The sequence below is a fragment of the Hypanus sabinus genome, chromosome 11 (assembly GCF_030144855.1).
Source record: "Hypanus sabinus isolate sHypSab1 chromosome 11, sHypSab1.hap1, whole genome shotgun sequence".
Lineage (NCBI taxonomy): Eukaryota > Metazoa > Chordata > Chondrichthyes > Myliobatiformes > Dasyatidae > Hypanus > Hypanus sabinus.
In genome coordinates, this window is record NC_082716.1 from 24571159 (window position 1) to 24591985 (window position 20827).

At 41.2% G+C, this 20827-nt stretch overlaps 1 protein-coding gene across 2 annotated transcripts in view; it reads right to left on the bottom strand.

Moving 5' to 3' along the window:
• LOC132401544 (dihydropyrimidine dehydrogenase [NADP(+)]-like) overlaps positions 1–20827 on the bottom strand; it is an 889454-nt gene that overhangs the window by 130977 nt on the left and 737650 nt on the right. For both annotated transcript variants that reach the window (XM_059983565.1, XM_059983564.1), the window contains exon 19: positions 19360–19502. In XM_059983565.1, coding sequence (XP_059839548.1) covers positions 19360–19502 — 143 coding nt within the window. The remainder of the gene's footprint in view (positions 1–19359; positions 19503–20827) is intronic.

Genomic DNA, 20827 nt, shown 5'->3' on the forward strand with positions numbered 1-20827 from the left:
GTCCAACAGAAAGTTGGCTTATTTTAGCAGTATATATTCAAAATAAACGAAGTTTAAATTAGTAAACTGGTATATTATTGTGACAAGTACCAAGATACCGTGAAAGACTTGTCTGGCAAACCATTGTTAAAGATCAATTCATGAAACAGTTGATTGAGGTAGTACAATAGCAATAGAATGAGAACAATTATAATACAAATAATGAGTGTATCCTCAGAGAGCAGTTTGCAACGAATCACCACACTCTGGCCCCATCGTCAATCGGATCTGGGAATCATTGAGAAACTGCTGAAAGCACAAATGGCTTTGTGGCTGAGCGCAAAGGAATGGTTTGAAGAATGAAAAGTCTGACGCCAATGTAACAAAGCTGAGAACGAGTATGGTTTCAATGTTGACAGGCAGGGTGGATTTTCAGAAGGTAGTGCGGATCTTTTACCACCACATCATGCAGATTTATTCCGCGCCAGATTCGCAGCTTCAAAAGTTGGCTTCATTAAAAAGTTTGTCTTAGATGCAGATAGGGGGCATGCGAGCAAATAGGTTCAAATCCTTGACGCAGAAAAAGATGTCCAATCCTTGATGACACGAGAGTGATGGGGATGTTTGGAAGTGTGAGAGGGTGTATCCTCAAACACAGAGTGTTTTGGCTGGGGGTGAATAGTATACATGGTGAACTAATGGGGATAGGATAGCTGGAGGGCTGTGTGTGTGTGTCTATTGCTCTGAATGCTACATCACTGGCTGTTCAGGAAAGGTATTTACATTCTCCTGAAAGTGAATCCCACCAACATCCAGATACAAATAAGGTTTAAACTGAGACCATCATCGTATCAAGTTTCTTAAGTGCGATGATAATTCACCTCTGTAAATTCCAGAAGAATATATTTTGAATGAAAAGTGCACTGGGCTTTCAGACTCTTAAAAATTGATCATGTTGGCAACCTCAAGCTATCCATTTCCTGTGAGTTAAAACCCAGCCTCACCTCTCACTTCTTCCTGTCATAGCAGCAGCCCAGTACATATTTTACATGTAAATAGCTTTGACCAGCAAACATTAATCTTGCAAGGTGTGCCCTGAAACAGCAATGCCTCCAGAATCTCTATTATAATTGATTCCTACAGTAAAGGAACATAACCCTGGGCTCTTGGGGACTGCAAGTTGTGTATAGCCCATTGGTTATACTGTTAAGTGTGATTTCATGTCATATGAGGACAGGTTGAGCGAACTAGGGCTCTGTGGAGCAAAGGAGGATGTGAGGTGACTTGATAGTGGTGTCCAAGATGACAAGGCACAGATTGAGTGCAGAGTCAGACACTTTCTCCCAGGAAGGAGATGGCTAATATGAGGGTGCATAGTTTTAAGGAGATTGGAAGAAAGCATAGGGGGAACGTTAGAGACAAGTTTTTAAAGTTTTTATACAGAGGACGGAGGAGGCAGGTATTTTAAGAGTATTTAAGAAACTCTTCAGTAGGTACGAGGATGATAGAAACATGGGGGGTTATGTAGGAAGGAAGGGTTAGGTTGATCTCAGAGTAGGTTAAATGGTTGCCACAGCATCATGGGATGAAGGGCCTGTACTATGCTCTAATGTTCCATCTTCTATGTTCTTAACAGGCAATCAATAATTGGGGAAAAGAGATAGGAAGAAGACCGTCCGATCTGAAACAAATGCTGCAGAAGGCTGTTTACAGGGGTTTAGCTGGGAAATATGCGAGTGGGACAGTGGGGAGGAATGGGCAGTGGCAAATTAACTTCACAGTTCCCAGCCTGAATAGATGTCAGCCCCAGTGAGCTGGGAGGGCTTTTAGAAGCAGCCACAAGACCTAACAGTATTCCTGCAGTTAATTCAGCAAGTGAGGACAGTTCTGTGGGTTGAACTCAGCCTTGGGCTGCTAATTCTTTTCTCCCAGGATTAATCTAAAATCATTATCCAACTACATTGTGGCTTGATGGGACAACAAGCCCGAGATTGCAAGAAACTGCAGAGAGTTGTACACACAACTAAGCACATCATGGAAACCCGCGTGAATACTCCAAGTATGGTCTTAACAATGCTTTATAAAGCCTCAGCATTGCTTTTATATTCTAGTTCTCTGGAAATGAGTGCCATCATCCCTCTCTTATAAGACTAGTGAATGGACTTGTATGATGACTCCAGACCTCACCATCTACCTTGTTATGGCCTCACACCTTATTGTTTACCTGCACTACACTTCATCTGTAATGTACTAATCTGTACTCTGTATGAATGTCTTACATTCTACTACCTTAATGCATCTATTTACCTTTTTAAGTAGGTAAATTGGTATATTATTGTCACATGCTTTGACACACACTGAAAACTTGTCTTGCATACCATCCATACTGATCGATTCATACAACAGCTCACTGAGATAGTACAAGGGAAATTAGCTTTAGAATGAGAACAATTATAATTGAGGCAATGAGTAGATTTGCAGAGAGCAGTTTGCAATGAATCATCACGCTCTGGTCCCACCGTCAATTGGATTTGAGAATCGTTGCGAAATTGCTGAGAACACGAATGACTTTGTGGCTGAGATCAAACTAATGGTTTGAAGAATAAAAAGTCTGATGCAAATCAAAATCAGAATCAGGTTTAATATCACCAGCATATGTCCTGCAATTTGTTAACTTTGTGGCAGCAGTAAAATGAAATACATAGTAATATCAAAAAATAAATGTTTAAGTAAATTAATTACAGTAAGTATATTGATGTATATTAAATATTTAAATTAAAAACAGTGCAAAAAGAGTAAAATAATAAAAGTGAGCTAGTGTTCATGGGTTCAATCTCCATTTAGGAATCGAATGGTAGAGGATAAGAAACTGTTCCTGAATCATTGAGTGTATTCTTTCAGGCTTCTGTACTTCCTTCTTGACGGTAGCAATGAGAAGAGGGCATGTCCTGGGTGATGGCGGTCCTTAATAATGGACACTGCCTTCCTGAGGCATCGTTCCTTGAAGAGATACCCAAGATGAAGCTGACTAATTTTCTGTAGTTTCTTGCAGTGCCCCCAACCCCATTTCAAACAGTGACGCAGCCTGTCAGAATGTTCTCCACGGTACATCTGTAGAAGCCTTAGTGTGTCTTAGGTGACAAACCAAATCTCCTCAAACTCCTAATAAAATATAGCTGCTGTTTTGCCTTCTTTATAGCTGCATCAATATGTATTTAACCTCATTACACAGTGACCAATACAGCACACAAACCAAGTTTTTCACTGTACCTTGGTACATTTGACGATATTAGACCAATTTACCGTTGGACCGTTCCTAGCAGAATTTGGCTGATGATGAAGAGATTTGATGTGGTTAATGATGGAGGTGTGAAGGGGTTGGTTTTGCTCAAGTGGCCAAGGCAAACACTCCTGATTCTGCTGCTCTAAAACATAGGGCTGTGGGGTTTCTCTGTGAGTAGGCTGTGCCCAGAATCGAACCTCAAGTTCAGTTAAATCAATATCTTCCTGCTTCATTGTTATAGAGAGATACATATAAAAATATCAGTTTACTTTCCTGAAGCATGTTGGCTGCTGAACCCTTGTCCTCATCTCAGTGTCACTTTAAAGGCAGTGGATTGAATATGGCATTCTCAATATACAGTAAACTCCCTAGGACAAAACCCCCACACACTCCAAACCTTACAAGCCCCTAAACACTGATTTTGAAGTATTTGGGCCCAAGTCCATTATCAGTGCGCAAGGTCAAACTCTCAGTGGCCACTGTATTAGGGACCTTCTTAGCTAATAAAGTGGCCTCAGAGTATATGTACATGGTCTTCTGCTGCTGTAGCCCATCCACTTCCAGGGTCAATGTGCTGTGCTTTCAGAGATGCTCTTCTGCACTCCATTTCCTGTAAACTCTAGACACTGTTGTACATGAAAATCCCAGGAGATTACAATTTCTGAGATACTCAAACCACCCTGTCTGGCACCAATTATTCCACAGTCAAAGTCGCTTAGATTACATTTCTTCCCCATTCTGGTGTTTGGTCTGAATGACATCTGAATGGCTTGACCATGTCCTTTTAGGCACTGAACTGCTGCCACATGATTGGCTCATTAGGTATTTGCATTAACGAGCAGGTGCAGAAGTGTACCTAATAAAGTGGCCACTGGGTGTAGGTTTGCCAACTGGATGCTTCACACGACAAGTATCTTCCTGTCATTAGCTTCATTTCATTCACACACAGTTACATTCAGACATATTTTAACAATATCTTGGCAAGCTACCTCAGCTGGATGGGATCTCTCCTGACACCTTTGTAGGACCACCTGCCTTTCCTACCTCTCCGTAACGCAGGTGCGGGTTTCACAAGGAAGGTAGCACATCATGGCGTGGTGCATCAAATGCACGGCGTGGCGCAGGCAGCGGGATGGATCCAGTGCCTGGGGACATTCAGACTCAGAGCTTGAAATTGGAGCAACAGATGAAACACAAGGAAGCAAAAGCAAATGGAGGTGGCAGCTGGGAACAGTAACAGGCCTGTGCATTCGTTAGTCATCTGACTCTGCGATTCGGTCTACCCTCAGAAAGGAACACCGGATGAGTAAAACCATAACTTCTCAGAATTTAATAAGCACCCTAGAGTTTTGTGAGCTCTGTGTGTTTGCAGCAATGTGCAGCAAATGATTCAAATATTACACACCTTGGAGCAACTTCTATAGCATCTGTATGAGCTACGGTGCTGTATAGACATGACGGGCTTTTAAAAAACAGTACTTATTGTGGAATTGTGGAAATTAGCCATGCAGCAATATGATAGCTGCTGGATAACACTTACTCTATAAATTACATGGTCAGAGAGAGAAAAAATTGGTCAGGACAATACCTGCTTTCATTCATGGAATGGCTTACAGCACCTGAGAGGGAAGATAGCCTCTAAGTTTTATATCCTACCAGTTCTATGGGAGTACTGCACTGGTGAAAGAGGCTGTATTTCCTGTTCAAATTTCTGGAATGGGACTTTAAGCCACCACTTCCTGGCTTTCGGGCAGGAATGTGACCCACTGAGGCATGGGTGACCACACATTGCTCCCACAAGTACAGCAGCCATTGATTCTGTGAAGCCTAAACAAACGCTTCACAGGTTTAATGTGCTTAGTTTTGTTTTTGTGGGCTGACACAACACATGCAACAAAAGAATGGAAGGTTTTGCTGTTCAATAGAACGAATTTAACAGGAAAAGCTTGTTTGATCTCCTGCACACTATTTATGACATCCCGTGCTATTGCAAATGGTGTCATCCTATAAAACCCTGTAATTGTACATCCAGCTGATGCAACCTATCCCTCAGGAACATAATGTTCCAGCTGTCATTTGCTTAATGTGTCTTTCAACTGTATATAGCCTGATCCTGTATATGCTCCCTGTGGTGAGCTGGGAGTATTGTGTTTCATTAATGCAATGGTAATCTTTGGATTCACTTCTGCCAAAGGCTTCTGCACCTCAGCAAGGATCAGAGGAGACGCATCAACAATGCCTTCCTTAGAAAAGCAGAGTTGCCAAAGGCAGGCATTGTCTTAGAGGCCCAGGCGAGTGTACTTATAGTGTCACACATTTATTTAGTACAGCAGCAGGCTCTTCGGCCCATCACATCTGAACTAGACACCCCCTGTTAAAGCATGTCCAAAAATAATAATGCCAACATTATAATTCTCTGCGCCGTGGTTTTTTTAAATTGGAGACTGCAGAGATATTTAACTCAGGAATTAAAAATTGCAGGGGGCATTTGCAGGGTAAACTCGTTCAATATTACTTTATTGGCATTGGCATGCACACACAGGGTATAAATGACATGAAAAATAGCATTTTGCAATAGTATACAAACAGCACAAACATAAATTAACATAAATTTAAATTACCATATATTATATATAATTTATGCTAGCAAAAATAAGCAATATAGTGTCACTCGTGCAAGTTGAGAGGGACAAAAATATATAGTCCAAGGTAGAGTTAGGATTAACAGAAAACAGAGAGGTCACAAACCAGGGACCATGGATTTAATTGGTAGTGGACTGGAGAAAAACTACTTCAGTTAATGGGTTGTGATGGGGAGGGAGAGGTATCGTTGGAACTCATTGTCTGAGGTTGAAGCCTGCACCCCACCCCACCCCCATATTTGAAAGGAATCTTGTTCAATACTTAACTTGTTGGGACTGAGAGCTGAGGAGACCCAGGCAACTGTGGCTGCTGGAATGACCTGGGAGGCTAGATTAATGTTTTGTTGATTTTTGTCTAGCATAGATAAAATGGGCAGATTAGCCTCCATCTGTAATTTCTAGGACTCTATGAGAAGATGCAACTGAGGCCTTGCTTGCCTACGTTAAAATAAAAACTTCTTCAACTTGTGGAACATGATTGGTACCCCCAAATGACTTCTAAAGCAAATTAAATCTTACCACCAATGGTGAAAATTCTGGTTCAGTGAATACACACTCATTTTCCATCATGCCAGCAACACCAGGAGGCAGAGTGTGTCAAGAAAAAAAACACGAGGTCCAACATGAAGCCTAATTAGCATCATTTTCAACGCTTCAGTCAGTTTAGTGCTGGTTAGTGGTGCAGCTAATAAATTCAATCAATGACACAAACTGCAGATTCGATGGATGGGCATCTCTGTTCAGTGTTACCACTGTTCTGACCCCCAACCTTTCTTACTAGCAGCAGGGTCTGGCAACTTTTACCGGAGGAAGTTAGAGCTTTTGTTTTACATGTTTAGCTTATGTTCCTGTATTGACGGTAAGTGGAAGGGATCTGGGTTGAAGAATGTGATGGGACTGGGAGCACATTTCCGTCCAAATAGTCTGCGAGTATGTAGGTACTTCAGGATACTCTTAAGGGATAATAGGCCTTGTGTGAAAAGTCCCTAATCATGACTGAAGTATCTGATTCTGGTCATTGTGGAAGTCTTGTGAATTTTATGTCCAGATATAAACATATAAGAATGATATTACCTAAAATTCCAGTCTTTCCATAATTTTAGGACTTTTTTTTTAGCCAAAATAATACATTTCATCTTCTAAAAACAATATTTTTTTAAATTTGCATTGACATAAAATGTGGAATAGGCCCTTTCAGCCCTTTGAGCCATGCTCCTCAGTAACCCCCAATTTAATCCCAGCCTAATCACGGAACAATTTATAATGAGCAATTAACCTACGGACTGGTACATCTTTGGACTGTGGGAGGAAACCGGAGCACCTGGAGGAAACCCACGTGCTCACTCATATGAACTCCTTACAAGCAGCTATGGGAATTGAACCCTGGTCTCCGGAACTGTAAAGCGCAATGCTAACTACTGAGCTACCGTGCTGCTGACACATCCCTCCCAGTTACCAATTTTGCTTGCTATAATAAATATTATTCCACATCTTGGTGTATGCATTTGTAATTACACATTTTCTTTATACAAAAATACTTTGAACCCACATTTCTAAATATCATACACAAAATGCTGGAGGAACTCAGCAGGCCAGGCAGCATCTATGGAAAAAGTACCGCTGAAGGGTCTTGGCCCGAAATGTTAACTGTACATTTTTCCATAGATGCTGCTTGGCCTGCTGAGTTCCTCCAACATTTTGTGTGTGTTGCTTATTGCCAGCATCTGCAGGTTTTCTCTTTTTTCTAAATATCATGCCTATTGTACTCAAATACAGTTTACTATAGGCATTGGACACAATAAAAGCTTTCAGAGAGAACATTCATAATTTACAAATGCTTTTCATCTGGTTGTATTTAATATAGATTATTAAATGTTGTTCATTCAATGAATATGTTTTTTTTCATTGGTTAGATTCCATTATTTTGTATTTTCTCTCTTTTTGAGCAGATCTGACAATAACATTATCTTCTTATTTTTGTGTAATAAATTGGTTAAGCAATCTATGTTGACCTTAGCAGGTAAGACTGCATGCGCTCAAATTGCTGAAGCACAGAAACATCAAAGGTGGGCTTCCTCACAACACATTTAGTACTAATGTAACTGGATATCAAAATGAATCAAAGTGAGAATTTCTTAGTAGTTTTCTGGCAATCCTAACATCAGTCCCTTTCATCTGTTCTACAACTGTGGCACTGCATTAATTGGAACTCCTTTTAAGGCGTTCACTGCTTTTACATGCTTGAATCTCAAAGGAATTTTTTACTGTTATAAAATTCAAGCATTTATCGAAATAGTAACTTGCTTGTCCTACAATTGATTAGGGTGTATTTAGTTTCCTAAAATAGGAAGGCTTTGGTTGGTTGGAAGTTAAAAAATTTGGAAGTTCCACTTACCATACCTTCGCCTAATTCATCGTTTCCAAATTTAAAGGTCATAAAACATGCAGCAAATCTGTCACTAGGGGATGGATCAACTGGAGGTTATTTCTGGAGACCATATTTCTCCATTTTAAGCTGATTTCTGTTTTTTGCTTCAGTGCGCTGATTTCTTTGGCCAAGGGGAACATGGAAAATGTGGGTAAGAGACAAGAGACCAACAGATCATGAAGTGGGAATATATTTCATCCTGCCAGACAAAGTACTCCATAACCTCCACTTACTGTTTTTTATTTATATTTGCATTTGCACAATTTGTCGTTCATTGATCCTGTTTACAGTTACTCTTCTCTAGATTTGCTAAGTATGGCCATGGGAAAAGGAACCTCAGGGTTTAATGTCGTGACATGTATGTACTCTGACAATAAATTTTACTTTGAACTTCTACATTACTCTGCAATGCAGTCTCTCAACCCTCCCAGTTTCCATGTAAGCCCAATTTGGCATTAACCTGTGCAAGGATTGTTCTTTAGAATACTCGGTGAAACAAGTTGAAACAAGTTCAAACAAGTTCCAGTGTTAACAGGCATAGTCAAGTTGGCAGCTACTGGCAGTTCCATAGGGTACCAGGGAATCTCAGGAAAAGAAAGGCATACAAGTTCTATGTGACAACTTCAAACTGTGGCTCAGCTGGGTGATATATAAAACACGCATTTTAATTATGACTTTGACTATCTATTCTACACTGCTGTGCTTGTAGATAAGTAGAATTTGACCACTTTATTCACCAGATCCTTAAAAAAATCAACTCTTGAAAACAGATGCAAGAAATATAACAAAAGGATCAGGTGTTACAAGTGGAAGCATTCAGCATGAAATAAAGTTGTTAGCATGCTGGCCCTTTCATTACTGTGCTTGGAGGGTGTTTATGTGATGCAATAAGTTGCACAGTCATTGAGTTGTACACAGAGCTAAAGACTTCAGCCCAATACATCCATGCCGACCTTTCTGTCCATCTATACTAACCCCATTTGCCCAGAATAGGGCCTTTGGTGTCTTGCCTATATAAATACCTCTTGAGTGTCCTGAATGAATCTGATTCCACCAGTAGGTCCCCAATCACAGTCTGTGTAGATAACTTTCCCCTCAAATACCCTTCAAAACTCCTTCCTTTCATCTTAACCCTAAACTCTCCTGTTTTCAATACCCCCTACCATGAGATAAAATTTCTGAGCAACACTCTTTCTCATATGACTTTCTAAACTTTTCTCAGTTCACCCCTCAGCTTCCTTCATTCCAGGGTAAGCAATCACAGGCCGTATTGTTTTGCAACTCCAATACATAAAACTAATTCCAAAAGGCAAACAAGAGAGCCAAGAGATGCGAGTCTTAGTTGGTGTTTTACTTTAAGCAACGTGTGCACATACCATCCAGTCAGGATGATGCCTGCGTACAATGCTCCTTTAGTTGACATCTTCTGGATAGATCATGAAATCATATATTTTACTTCTTTTATGTTTGTTTTGGTCTAGAATGTGATTCTGGAACTGTTGAAGCCTGTCATTTGCAATTCAGAGATTGTTTGGGTGTTTCAGCACTCTGCTGTCCCCAAGAGGATTCTGGGAGGCAGAGGCAGCATGCACGAGCCTCGTGGCAAGAAGGCTGCAAGCCGATGTTTAACTCCATTTTGCTGATTAAGGCTTCCATTGTTCACCAATTAAAGTGATGAGAGAGATTGAAACATTGAGGTGAATGCAGAAGGGGAGTACCGGTTGCCTGCCTGTGGATCTCTGCTACCAGAGAGGGAAGACTGCCTTTTGATCGCTGGTAAGAATGCTCTGCTGCCAGACAGGGGAGACTGTCTTTTGATCGCTGGTGGGGTCGCTCTGCTTCAGCAGCGGGAAAGGCTTGCCGCTGTGCCCCAAGAATGTTACCCAAGTTTTCTGCATTTTGGATATGGACTTGGACTTTAGACCTTTATCAGTCTTATAGCTTTTTTTATATTCTGTGTACTTCGTCCAATCTTTCTTGCTTTTTTTATGTGCATGGGAGGGGAATTGGGGAGGGGGGAGGGTCGATGTGCCTGTTCCATTTTTGTTCATTTTTTTGTGCGTGGGGGGGAGGGATTTGAGGGGTTGATGATTGTGCTGCTGTTCTTTTCTTTCTTGGTTTTGTGACTATCTGGAGAAAAAGGATTTCAGAGCTGTATACTTTGATAATAAATGAACCTTTCAATCACGTGGCAGCATCATAACATATGCAATTCATGTGTCCTTACATATAACCTGCAATGCATTATGTAAACAACAAAGAATGATTAATCAAACAATCATCATCATTATGTGCTGTGTTATATAATGAGGGGGATAATGGCTTTCCATCTGTCTTTGATCTGGGAAGTTCTAATAATCTCTTCAAAACTTTTGCTTGTCCATCCCTTTGATGTAACTCAAGAATGTCACATACAGTCAACTGTGACTTTGTCTTCCATTGATTTTTCTCAACAATTATTGGTGGCATCCGTCGGTCTCGAGAGACCATGGATCTGCGCCTGGAATTTCCAGGGAGCAGGCCTGGGCAGGGTTGTATGGGAGACCGGCAGTTGCCCAAGCTGCAGGCCTTCCCCTCTTCATGCCACCGATGTCCAAGGGAAGGGCACTAGGACCCATGTAGCTTGGCACCGATGACATCGCAGAGCAATGTGGTGTTAAGTGCCTTGCTCAAGGACACAAACACGCTGCCTCAGCTGAGGCTCGAACCAGTGACCTTCAGGTTACTAGTCTGATGCCTTGCCCACTAGGCCACGCGCCAACACTATATATATATCCCAACAATATATTTATATTACTCAAATATTAAATATACAACACAGCCTAATCAACCCCACCCATATCTAAAGTCTTCCAGTCCTCTGTCTATCCTGGACAACCACTGCACAACCACATCCTTCCTGTTGGGAGTACAAGGACTCCCAACCTGGGGTCCATGGACCCCTTGCTTAATGGTAGTGGTCCATGACAAGAGAAACTGCTATAACATTGCTAAAGCATTACAACTGGAACTGTATATGATAATCTAAGCATGGTCTAACTGGAGTTTTGCAAAGTTGAAATGTAACATTCCCATTTGAAGCTCCTGGCCTAAACGTGTGGTTTCTGTGCACTGACCTATGAAAGCAAATATATCACATGTCTTCTTCACTTCCCTAGTTACGTGTGTGGCCACTTCCAGGGGCCCGAAAGGGTTTTGACGGACACTGCTTTAAAACCCTTATACTTATGCAAATCACTGCTTTGAAACTATTGCTTTGAACGTGTCTGACCTTTGGTAGGAAAATAAGTGAAGAGTTGTTTCTAAAATTTTAGTTTCATGAATATTAATGAATTAATTAATTTACACAAATTGTTTTTAAATGAAGATTTTTAAAAAATTTTAAATGTTTTTTTAAAGTGTTTTTAAATGTCTCTGATGATGAGAACCATTTAGAAACACTGAAAAGGTTACTGGCTTCATGAACTGCCGGAAGGTTGCTAGGGCAGTCTGTGTGTGGCGGAATACTATCTGTTGCAATTAGCCTGGTTGTGGTTCCTGAAAGTTGTTATAGCTGGAATTGCGGGGTTGCAGGTGGGTGGTGGTGCTGAGGATAAACTCCTGCTACCTAGTAAATGCCAATGCCGTGTGTCTCAAACAGCCTTTGACAACCAAGTCCAGCTCCTGACCTTCACGTGTGGCTCAGCTACTAAGCCTGGCAGAACCATTTCTACTGACTGGAGAAGGTGCAAAGGCAGGTTATTGGCGCCTTAAAACCAGCTGCTTCAGGCAGATAAGGCTCGCCAAACGTGGTTAGCAGCTCATCCAGGAGAAGGAAATCTCTCAAATCTCCAGTGCTTTACGGCTGTACCCACTCATAGGGAAGGCTTCGGAAGTAAATTGTGAGACAAAATACACAGCTAGTGTCCCTAAGGCAGTCCTACATTGAGTTCAATGCCGACTGACAACTCCTGGGACACCGCTGGTGGCAAAATATATCGGTCTCTGGCATTCCTTTGAGATCAGGAGAGGCTAAGCCTGCTGTATGGGCAACAGCTTGCTCTCTATATCGTACTGTTCTGGCTTGCTTATCATGTAAACAGCTGGACTGAAACATTCATGGTCGACCCCCACCAAAGGAGGGCCTCAGCCAGGTTGAGGCCATGGTCATAGAGGAAAGATACTAGCATAGACAAAGCAGTGGCTGATTGGCAGCAGGCAAGAGTGGAAATAAAGGGTGCCTTTTCTGGTTGGCTGCCCATGACTAGTGGTGTTCCATAGGAGTCCGTGTTGGGACTGACTCTGATTACATTATATGCCAATGATTTGCATGATAAAATTGATGTCTTTGATGCCAAGTTCGCAGGTGATATGAAGTGGAAGGGCAGGTCGTTCTGAGGAAGTAGAGGTTAGAAAAGAACTTAGTTTAAGAGGTGGAATACAGTGTTGGGAAGTGTATGGTCATGCACTTTGGTGGAAGAAATAAAAGGGTTGACTATTTTCTAAATGGAGAGAAATTTAAAAAAATCTGAGATGCAAGGGGACTTGAGAGTCCTTGTGCAGGATACCTGAAGGTTAATTTGCAGATTGAGTCTGAGATGAGGAAGGCAAAGGCGATGTTAGCACTCATTTCGAGAGAACTGGAATAAAAAAAAACAAGGATGTAATATTGAGGCTTTATAAGGCAGTGGTGAGGCCTCACTTGGAGGATTGGGAGCAGTTTTGGGCCTCTTTTCTGAGAAGGATGTGTTGTTCAAAGGAGGTTCACGGAAATGATTCCAGGATTGAATGGCTTGTCACATGAAGAACATTTGATGGCTCGAGGCCTGTATTCACTGGCATGCAGAAGAATGACGGGGTTATCTAATTGAAACCTTTTGAATGGTGAAAGTCCTTAATAGAATGGATGTGAAGAGAGAGTAGGACCTGAAAACACAGCCTTAGTAGGATACCCATAGAAGGGCATCCTTTTAGAATGGAATTTCTTTAGCCAGTGAGTGCTGAATCTATGAAATTCATTGCCACAGGCAGTTGTGGAGGCCAAGTCTTTATGTATATTTATTCAGAGATTTTTTTTTAGATTCTTGATTGCTCAGGGCACAAAGGGATACAGGGAGAAGGTAGAAGATTGGGGCTGGGAGGGAAATGGTTCAGCTGTGATGAAATGGCAGAACTGACTCAAAGGGCCAAATGGCTGAATTCTGCTGTTGTATCTTATTGTCTTATGGTTGCTACTCATGAATGAATGATTTAATGAATGGTTGCAGCAGGAGGACTGCCAGTGCATTAGGAGCTGCATACCCAAAAAAGACAAATGCAACAGTAGGCACCTGGAGAAAGGCAAGGCCATTGAGTGGTCAAATACCGCAAAGGGCCAAAACTCCAAGTTGTTTTTTTAGATTCGTATCACATGTCCCATCCTGAGTCACATCTCCATAAATATTACAGCCAATGAAATAGCTTTAAAAATATTTTCTGCACAAATAATTGCAGTCATAATAATATTTTAAACAAATTGTGCATCAATAATTTTCAATTTCTTGCCTATTTAATTTTGACTGCTTTGCATTTTATATTTTATTTAGAAAAGAATACATGAAAAATTTTGGTAATATTAAAATGTTAGATATTATACCTAGAGATACAGATTGGAACAGGCCCTTCGGCCCCACTAAGATATGTTGCCCAGTAGCCCATCAATTTAACCCGAAACTAATCAAAGGATAACTTACAATGAACAATGAACCTACTAACTGCTACGTCTTTGGACTGTGGGGAGAAAGGAACAGCGCACCCGGGAGAAACCCACGTGCACATGGGAAGAACGTACAAACTTTCCTACAGACGAAACCGGAATTGAACTCCAAACTGAGCGCCTACAGCTGTGATAGCAGCATGCTAACTGCTATGCTAGTATGTTAATTGTGACCTTAAATAAAACAAGTAGGTTAATATCTTAGGAGAAATATCAAAATCAACAAACAGCTTTTTGTCTTATTAGCTCACTACACAGTGCAGTAAATATCCCAATAGTGTATTCTACTCTAAAACACGCCTGCAAGACATCTTCTTCTTTGATGTTGCAATTTTAATTGAAATATGATAAACAAAATGAAACAACCAATGATCATGTTCTCAGCTATTAAGGCAACAAACTGATAATCTCCAAGGGAAAAATAAAAGGGCATTTTGAAAATTTGTAGAGTGGAAAGATGGGATAAACACAGAGAAGCATTAAAGAGAGATGACGAGAGAAGTTAGTGGAGGAGAATAAGAAAGATAAGATGTTAGTTTGTATTTTATAGTCAGTGTACAGCACGAGCTTCAATGCTATGAGATAAAGTAAAGTTTGATTAAAACATTTGTTAATCAACAAGTGTTATTTTTAATCCATGGTTCAATCGTGGGAAATTCAAAGCAAGTACCTAACATGCATATAAAAATCAACAGTGCACCATTTTTAAAAGCCATGTCTCTTTTCTTTAAAAGCCAGCTCCTGAAAATTAATGCAATGTCTATGCATCACAGACATTGTCTGGAAATGGGAACAATCACTAGGATAAACATGCAAATAAGAAACCATCTGAAAGAAAATGGATATGCTGGACCCTCCAGCAATGATAAGGTTGTGCTCCCTTTCAGTAACCCAGTTGCAAGTGCTAATCCTCCAGTCAAAGGCTGCTTCAGTAGTTGCAGCCTACAGCATTTGTGGGTTTCATCTCTGCATGCCCTTTGTCACCACTGTGTATATCCAGCATAAAAAATGTTGTTGTTTGCTGTATAATTTTTGACTTCAGGTCTTTGCTTTTCCAAGTCAACTACTGATCCAATCAAAAAGAGTAGGTTTGTGTAAACAGGACGCAGAAACAAAATAAACTGTGGAACACTGCCTCTGGACTTGGCTTTTCTGAGAAAGATTTTGTTTTCTGATACTGCTTGAAACACACAGCACTCCCAACTTACCACCTTAAGAAAGCATGTTTTAGCTGTGCTTCTCAGCTGTTCACTCCTCCTCGAAGCATCCAAACCACGTAGCAAGAATTTATAACAGATCGCATTATCAATCATCAGCATGCATTTAAACAGAACACCTTGTGAGGGAAGCAACCTGAGTTAGTATTTATTGTCTGTACTTCCAGTCTAGACTGCACACCAAACTCCACATCTAGGGCATAATCAAGGACTCAGCACTACCAGGAAAACAAAGTGAAAGAAAATCTAAACATACGCAAAAGAATATTATTCAAATGAATGAAAAATTAGTTCAGTTATTTAAAAATAAATGTGAACATTAATTTTATTGTTTATTCCATTGACGTATGCTGATGTGTAGCATTCAAAGTCCTGTATTCCTGCCAATGGAGTGGCGAGATTTTGGTTATAGATCACTCCATGGTTTCAATTAATGGCACACCTTTACAACACCACATTTTTTCTGATGATAATTGGAATAATGTCAATTATGTCTTCACCTGGTTAATTTTTTTTGTCATGTCTTTAGAATACTCACTTTTGTAAGTCTTACAAAAGCTTTGGACTTTTTATTTAGACTTGTGTTGAGTTCTTCATGCTCACCACCTGCATAATTCCTACAGTTATACTTCCTTTATGTAGCTGTGTAGGTCTAATTGAGTTTGAAGTCTTCACTGCTGCAGCTCTTGTTATGGTCTGGTCCAGAGCTCGCATTCCGGGTCTCGATCCAGTCCGTGGACTCCAGACTCCGGGTCTTGTAGCCGTCCCTCCTTTCGCCCTTGAGCCCAGTTAGTCACACCTGTGGATTTTGTGGCTTGCTGGGGCTCAAGGAGGCGACCCTGATGCCCATCGGCTGGCGGTGTATATAGGGGGCTCTGGGATTGTTAAAGATGAGTTCTTTGAGTAAGTCTGGCAGTCGCCCTGGACCTAGTTCCCTTCCTATCCCTTGCTTCTGTCGGGCAAGCCTGGCTGGACTGCTGTTGCCTGGTGGGGGTCTCTGCCCCTACCTATCCCTGGCTGCTGATGGGTTGTGCCCTGCAACCTACCCAGGTGCCCCTTGACCTGCTCAGGCCCCCGTGTTCCTGCCTGGGAGGTCCGGGCCCTGCCTAGGAGTTATACGGCCTGCCCAGAGGTCTCTGCCCCTACCTATCCCTCGCTGCTGACGGGTTGTGCCCTGCGACCTGTTCAGGCCTGTTTTCCTGCCTGGGAGGTCCGGGCCCTGCCCAGGAGTTATGCAGCCCGCCTAGTGAACTCTGGGATCCTGCCTTGCCTGAACTCTAAGACTTTCCTGGAACCCCAGGATCACCTTGAACGTCACATCCCTCACGCACACCACGGTCAACACATCTTGTCTATCGTTTAGTTGTTCCCGTCCTGCCCCTAGTACTTCAGTGCCTGTGTCCTGCACTTGGGTCTGGCCTCCTGTCCCCTATGACAGCTCTCTCACCTGGCAATGATTAGGTTTTAGATGTTGGGTCCTGAGACATTGCTTTCACTCCATATATAACCATATAACAATTACAGCATGAAACAGGCCATCTCGGCCCTTCTAGTCCGTGCCAAACACATGCTCTCACCTAGTCCCACCGACCTGCACTCAGCCCATAACCCTCCATTCCTTTTCTGCCCTGAAATACTGTAAGAACCTCCAAAATGTCTTTGATGATCAGACAGTCAAGATTTATTTAGATAATGCACAAAAAGTAATGCCAAACAAAGTAGAAAGTAATAAATGAATAAAGTAAAATAAAAAGGTGAAATCACTTTCCTTTTCCATCAAGGTTGATGACCCTATTCGTATAAAGTCTTGTTGCCTATGCCAGGTAATGTTGGCATAAAGACGTGAGGCCAAGTGTGAATTGCCCCTCCAGCCCCTCAGCTCAAGATGTCTGTGTTTCAGCACTGGAATCAATGTGGAGTCCAGTAGCAGAGTAACTTCCTACTTTGTCTGACTTTTGAAACGTACAATGGTGTAATATGCTGACAAGTTGTCCCAGAAATGGTTTAAGTTCAAGGTTTTAAAATTTAACCAAAATGAATTTCATTCATTCTCCAAGAGAACCACAACATTTGTCCTGGTTTGGGGGCACGTGTGCCTCAATGACCTGGAGAGCTGCATTGGCTGGAGTCAGGGCTTTATGCTTTAGCTCTTGGTAGGGACAGAATAAGAGTGGTCCACCAGTCCTCCAGGTTCAGGGGTTCAGCTCTGGACCAACAACCTTGAATGGTCAAACAAAATTGCTATGGAAACTACAATGAAGAATCCTTCCACATCTGAGTGCAATGGTATTCCTGAATCTCAACCAGGAACTTGCATGACTGACGGTAGTGAAAACCGAGAAGCTCCTGGCATGATGAAGGAAGTTCTGAACACCGCCAGAGATGGAAGACCTTCATTGGTGCCCTAGCTGCCAGCAGCATAACAGGCAATGTTTCAAACTTTATTCATGATAAAAGTACTTACAAGAATAAACTGTGCAATGTCTTTTTGTTCCTACATTCATAGAAAATGTGTTAAGTAGTGTTCAATTATATTTCTTATAACCAATTACTCCATTGCCACTCATGTGTCATAGGCACACATGTATACTCCAGATATTATTGTCATGAAAATTAGCTTTTTACAGCAGCAGCACAATATATTACAAACACAATAAGCATAAAGTTATCCACTGAACTAGTGTCCACAGATAGGCATGTTTCAAAGCACTGGCATGAAAAGTTGAAACTATATATTAAATCTGAAACATGGAAAAATAATTGTGCATTTCATAAATGTTGAAAAAATTATTAGAACATTGCATAATTACGGACCTGGAAGGCCATTGAGGTTCCATTGTGTCATCTATCTAGTGTCATGTGGAGAAGTCTATCTCCACCGAAATAGTTAGAACAAAGCAACATAGATAGATTTTGATCAGGACAATCTTACCTATAAGGGCTCTCTGACGCAGCCACTCATTCAATCAGTCTAAATCTACTGTCCTTTTCACACAGCTTTGTTAAATCTTTTCCAACAAATACAACTCAGTTTTGCATTTTAACTACAACCCTGTTTCCATTTCTCTTTCAGGTGGTGCATCTGAGATCACACTAACTCGCTGTGTAACATCAGAGTTTCCTCACATTACCATTCATCGGGCAGGTGGGGCAGCTCATCTGGGTCCTCCAGGCACCTGGGTTCAGCTCAGGGCTAATAGCCTTGACCGGTTGCGGCTATACCCACTCATGGGGAAGGCTATACCCACTCATGGGAGTAAATCCTAAGGAAAAATCCAGAACTGGAGTCCCTAAGACAGTCCTACATTGAGTTCAACTCTGACTGGCCATACGTGTAATGCCGCTGGTGGTTAACTGTATCAGTCTTTGCCAATCCTTTGGATTCTTCAGCTGCATGGAGACAGGGAGCCTGCTGCAGGGGCAACAGCTTGTTCTCCATATCATAGTGCCCTAGCTTGCATATCACAGCCGGGGGGCAACATCCATGTCGACCCCAACCAACAGAGGGCCTCAAGTATTACCTTTGCCAATTGACCCTGTGTTCTTAAGTTATTTTTTTGTCTTTCACACAAGCAATTGGTACCTTTTACATATGATGTGTAAGTACTTAATGGCAAACTTAACTCTCCATCTGTCATGGTGCCTCTGATATCACACAGTTGCTTATTAATTTCCTTTGAAGACCATTGTTCCCATCAAACCAGCCTCCATATATGTAAACCTTATACCTGCTTTTATATTTGTACCTCAGGAACAATGAGCCCAGAGACTCAAATTTATTTAGTATAAAGAGATTCAAAGCAGAAAATCTGCAACAGAAGTATAATACTTTTGTATATAAAGGGTTAAGTAGTTATGAACAATAAATAGCCACATGCAATCTTTTTAATCCTGTTCTGCTTCCAGTCTCCCAAAAGACATAATTTAATAGTATTGTACTATTCACTGTGGTTACAGAGACACCTCCTGCAATAGTATTAAGATTTAAAAAGCTGACAATGGTCCTTGCAGATTGTTTGAATGTATAGCAGTAATCACAGAGATCTGCACAACTCTACTGGTTAAATAAAATTTACCTGCAACAGAGAAGCACCACAATGTAGAAACTGTAGTCCTGCCTCAGCTGAATCGATCCCTCCAGCCGCTAGAATTGGAAACCCTGGTATTGCCTGGCCGATGCTAGATACTGCTTTTAAAGCTACTGGCCTCACTGCAGTCCCTAGAAAGTAAGACCGTAGATTATTAACATGGACCGTGTGGTAGAACAGTCATGTTTTGATTTTCAATGCAATGCTGCTCCATTAAATTTAAAATGATATACTTAAAGATATTCACAGAAAATGTATGGATTCATTCAGGAAAGGATGAAATGAAAGTGCATATGTCTCCAAAACAAATCTTTGGTTTACAAATGTAGCAAATCCTTTATGCATTTTGCATGACATTTTGAAGGGTCTTGAAATTCGTATAAAGGATGAAAATAAATTGAAAGTTGCAATCATAATACTCAAAGAAATACTCCCACTTCACTTAATAAAAAATGCATGTCAAAATGTAAGTTGCTATTTGAGTACAATAGTACAATATAGACTTTAGAATTCTGCTTCTTACAGGTAATTACTGAATGGAATTTCAAATTTCATAGCATCTTGAAAAATGTGATGATAATTTAACTCAAAAGAAAGGTGTAGAATGCTACATAGAGCTTGGCGAACAAATAACATTAAAAAAATGTCAAAATTCATCTGCATCAGTAATATGCTTCTCAGAATTAATTAATATAATCTGATTATACAGGACAATTGTTCTGTTAATTTTTACACTAGCTATTTTTTCAGTTGTGTTATAATGTTATCTTATTAACTACTGCAATGCAGAAGTGTTTTTGTCTTCGCTGATCGATCGATGTCCAATATGAGAACAGCCTAATAGTGTAAAAGCTTCTCCGTAAAGTGGATGTGTATTTTGCCAAACCTACTTCTTGAAGCAAATGAAAGCCCAACAGAGACATGAAAACCTGCAGATGCTGGAAATCCAAGGAGCACACACAAAATGCTGGAGGAACTCAGCAGGCCAGAGAGCAACTATGGAAAAGAGTAAACAGTTGGTGTTTCGGGCTGAGACCCCTCCCTGTCCTTGATGCTGTCATTCTTTAACATAAGCTCAGATCATCCAGTAACCTTAATATTTCTGAGCACTGGTTCTGCTCCACCACCGTAACATCACTAGAAGTGCAGGTGAAATACCGGTTCCAGCACACCTCTGGAAAAGTGACAGCCGCAGGCTGAAAACAGCTTTGGGAAAATCAACAGGTCAGGCAGCATCTATGGAAAAGAACAAGCAGTCAACATTTCAGGCCAAGACACTTCTTCAGGACTGAGAAGGAAGGGGGAAGATGCCAGATCAAAAAGGTCGGGGGAGAGGAAAGAGGCTAACCTGATGGCAATTGAGACCTGTCATAAATTGGCAGACCACTTTATCGAGCCCCTCCACACTATCCACCACAAGCAGAACTTCACACTGGCCAAACATTTTAATTCCGGT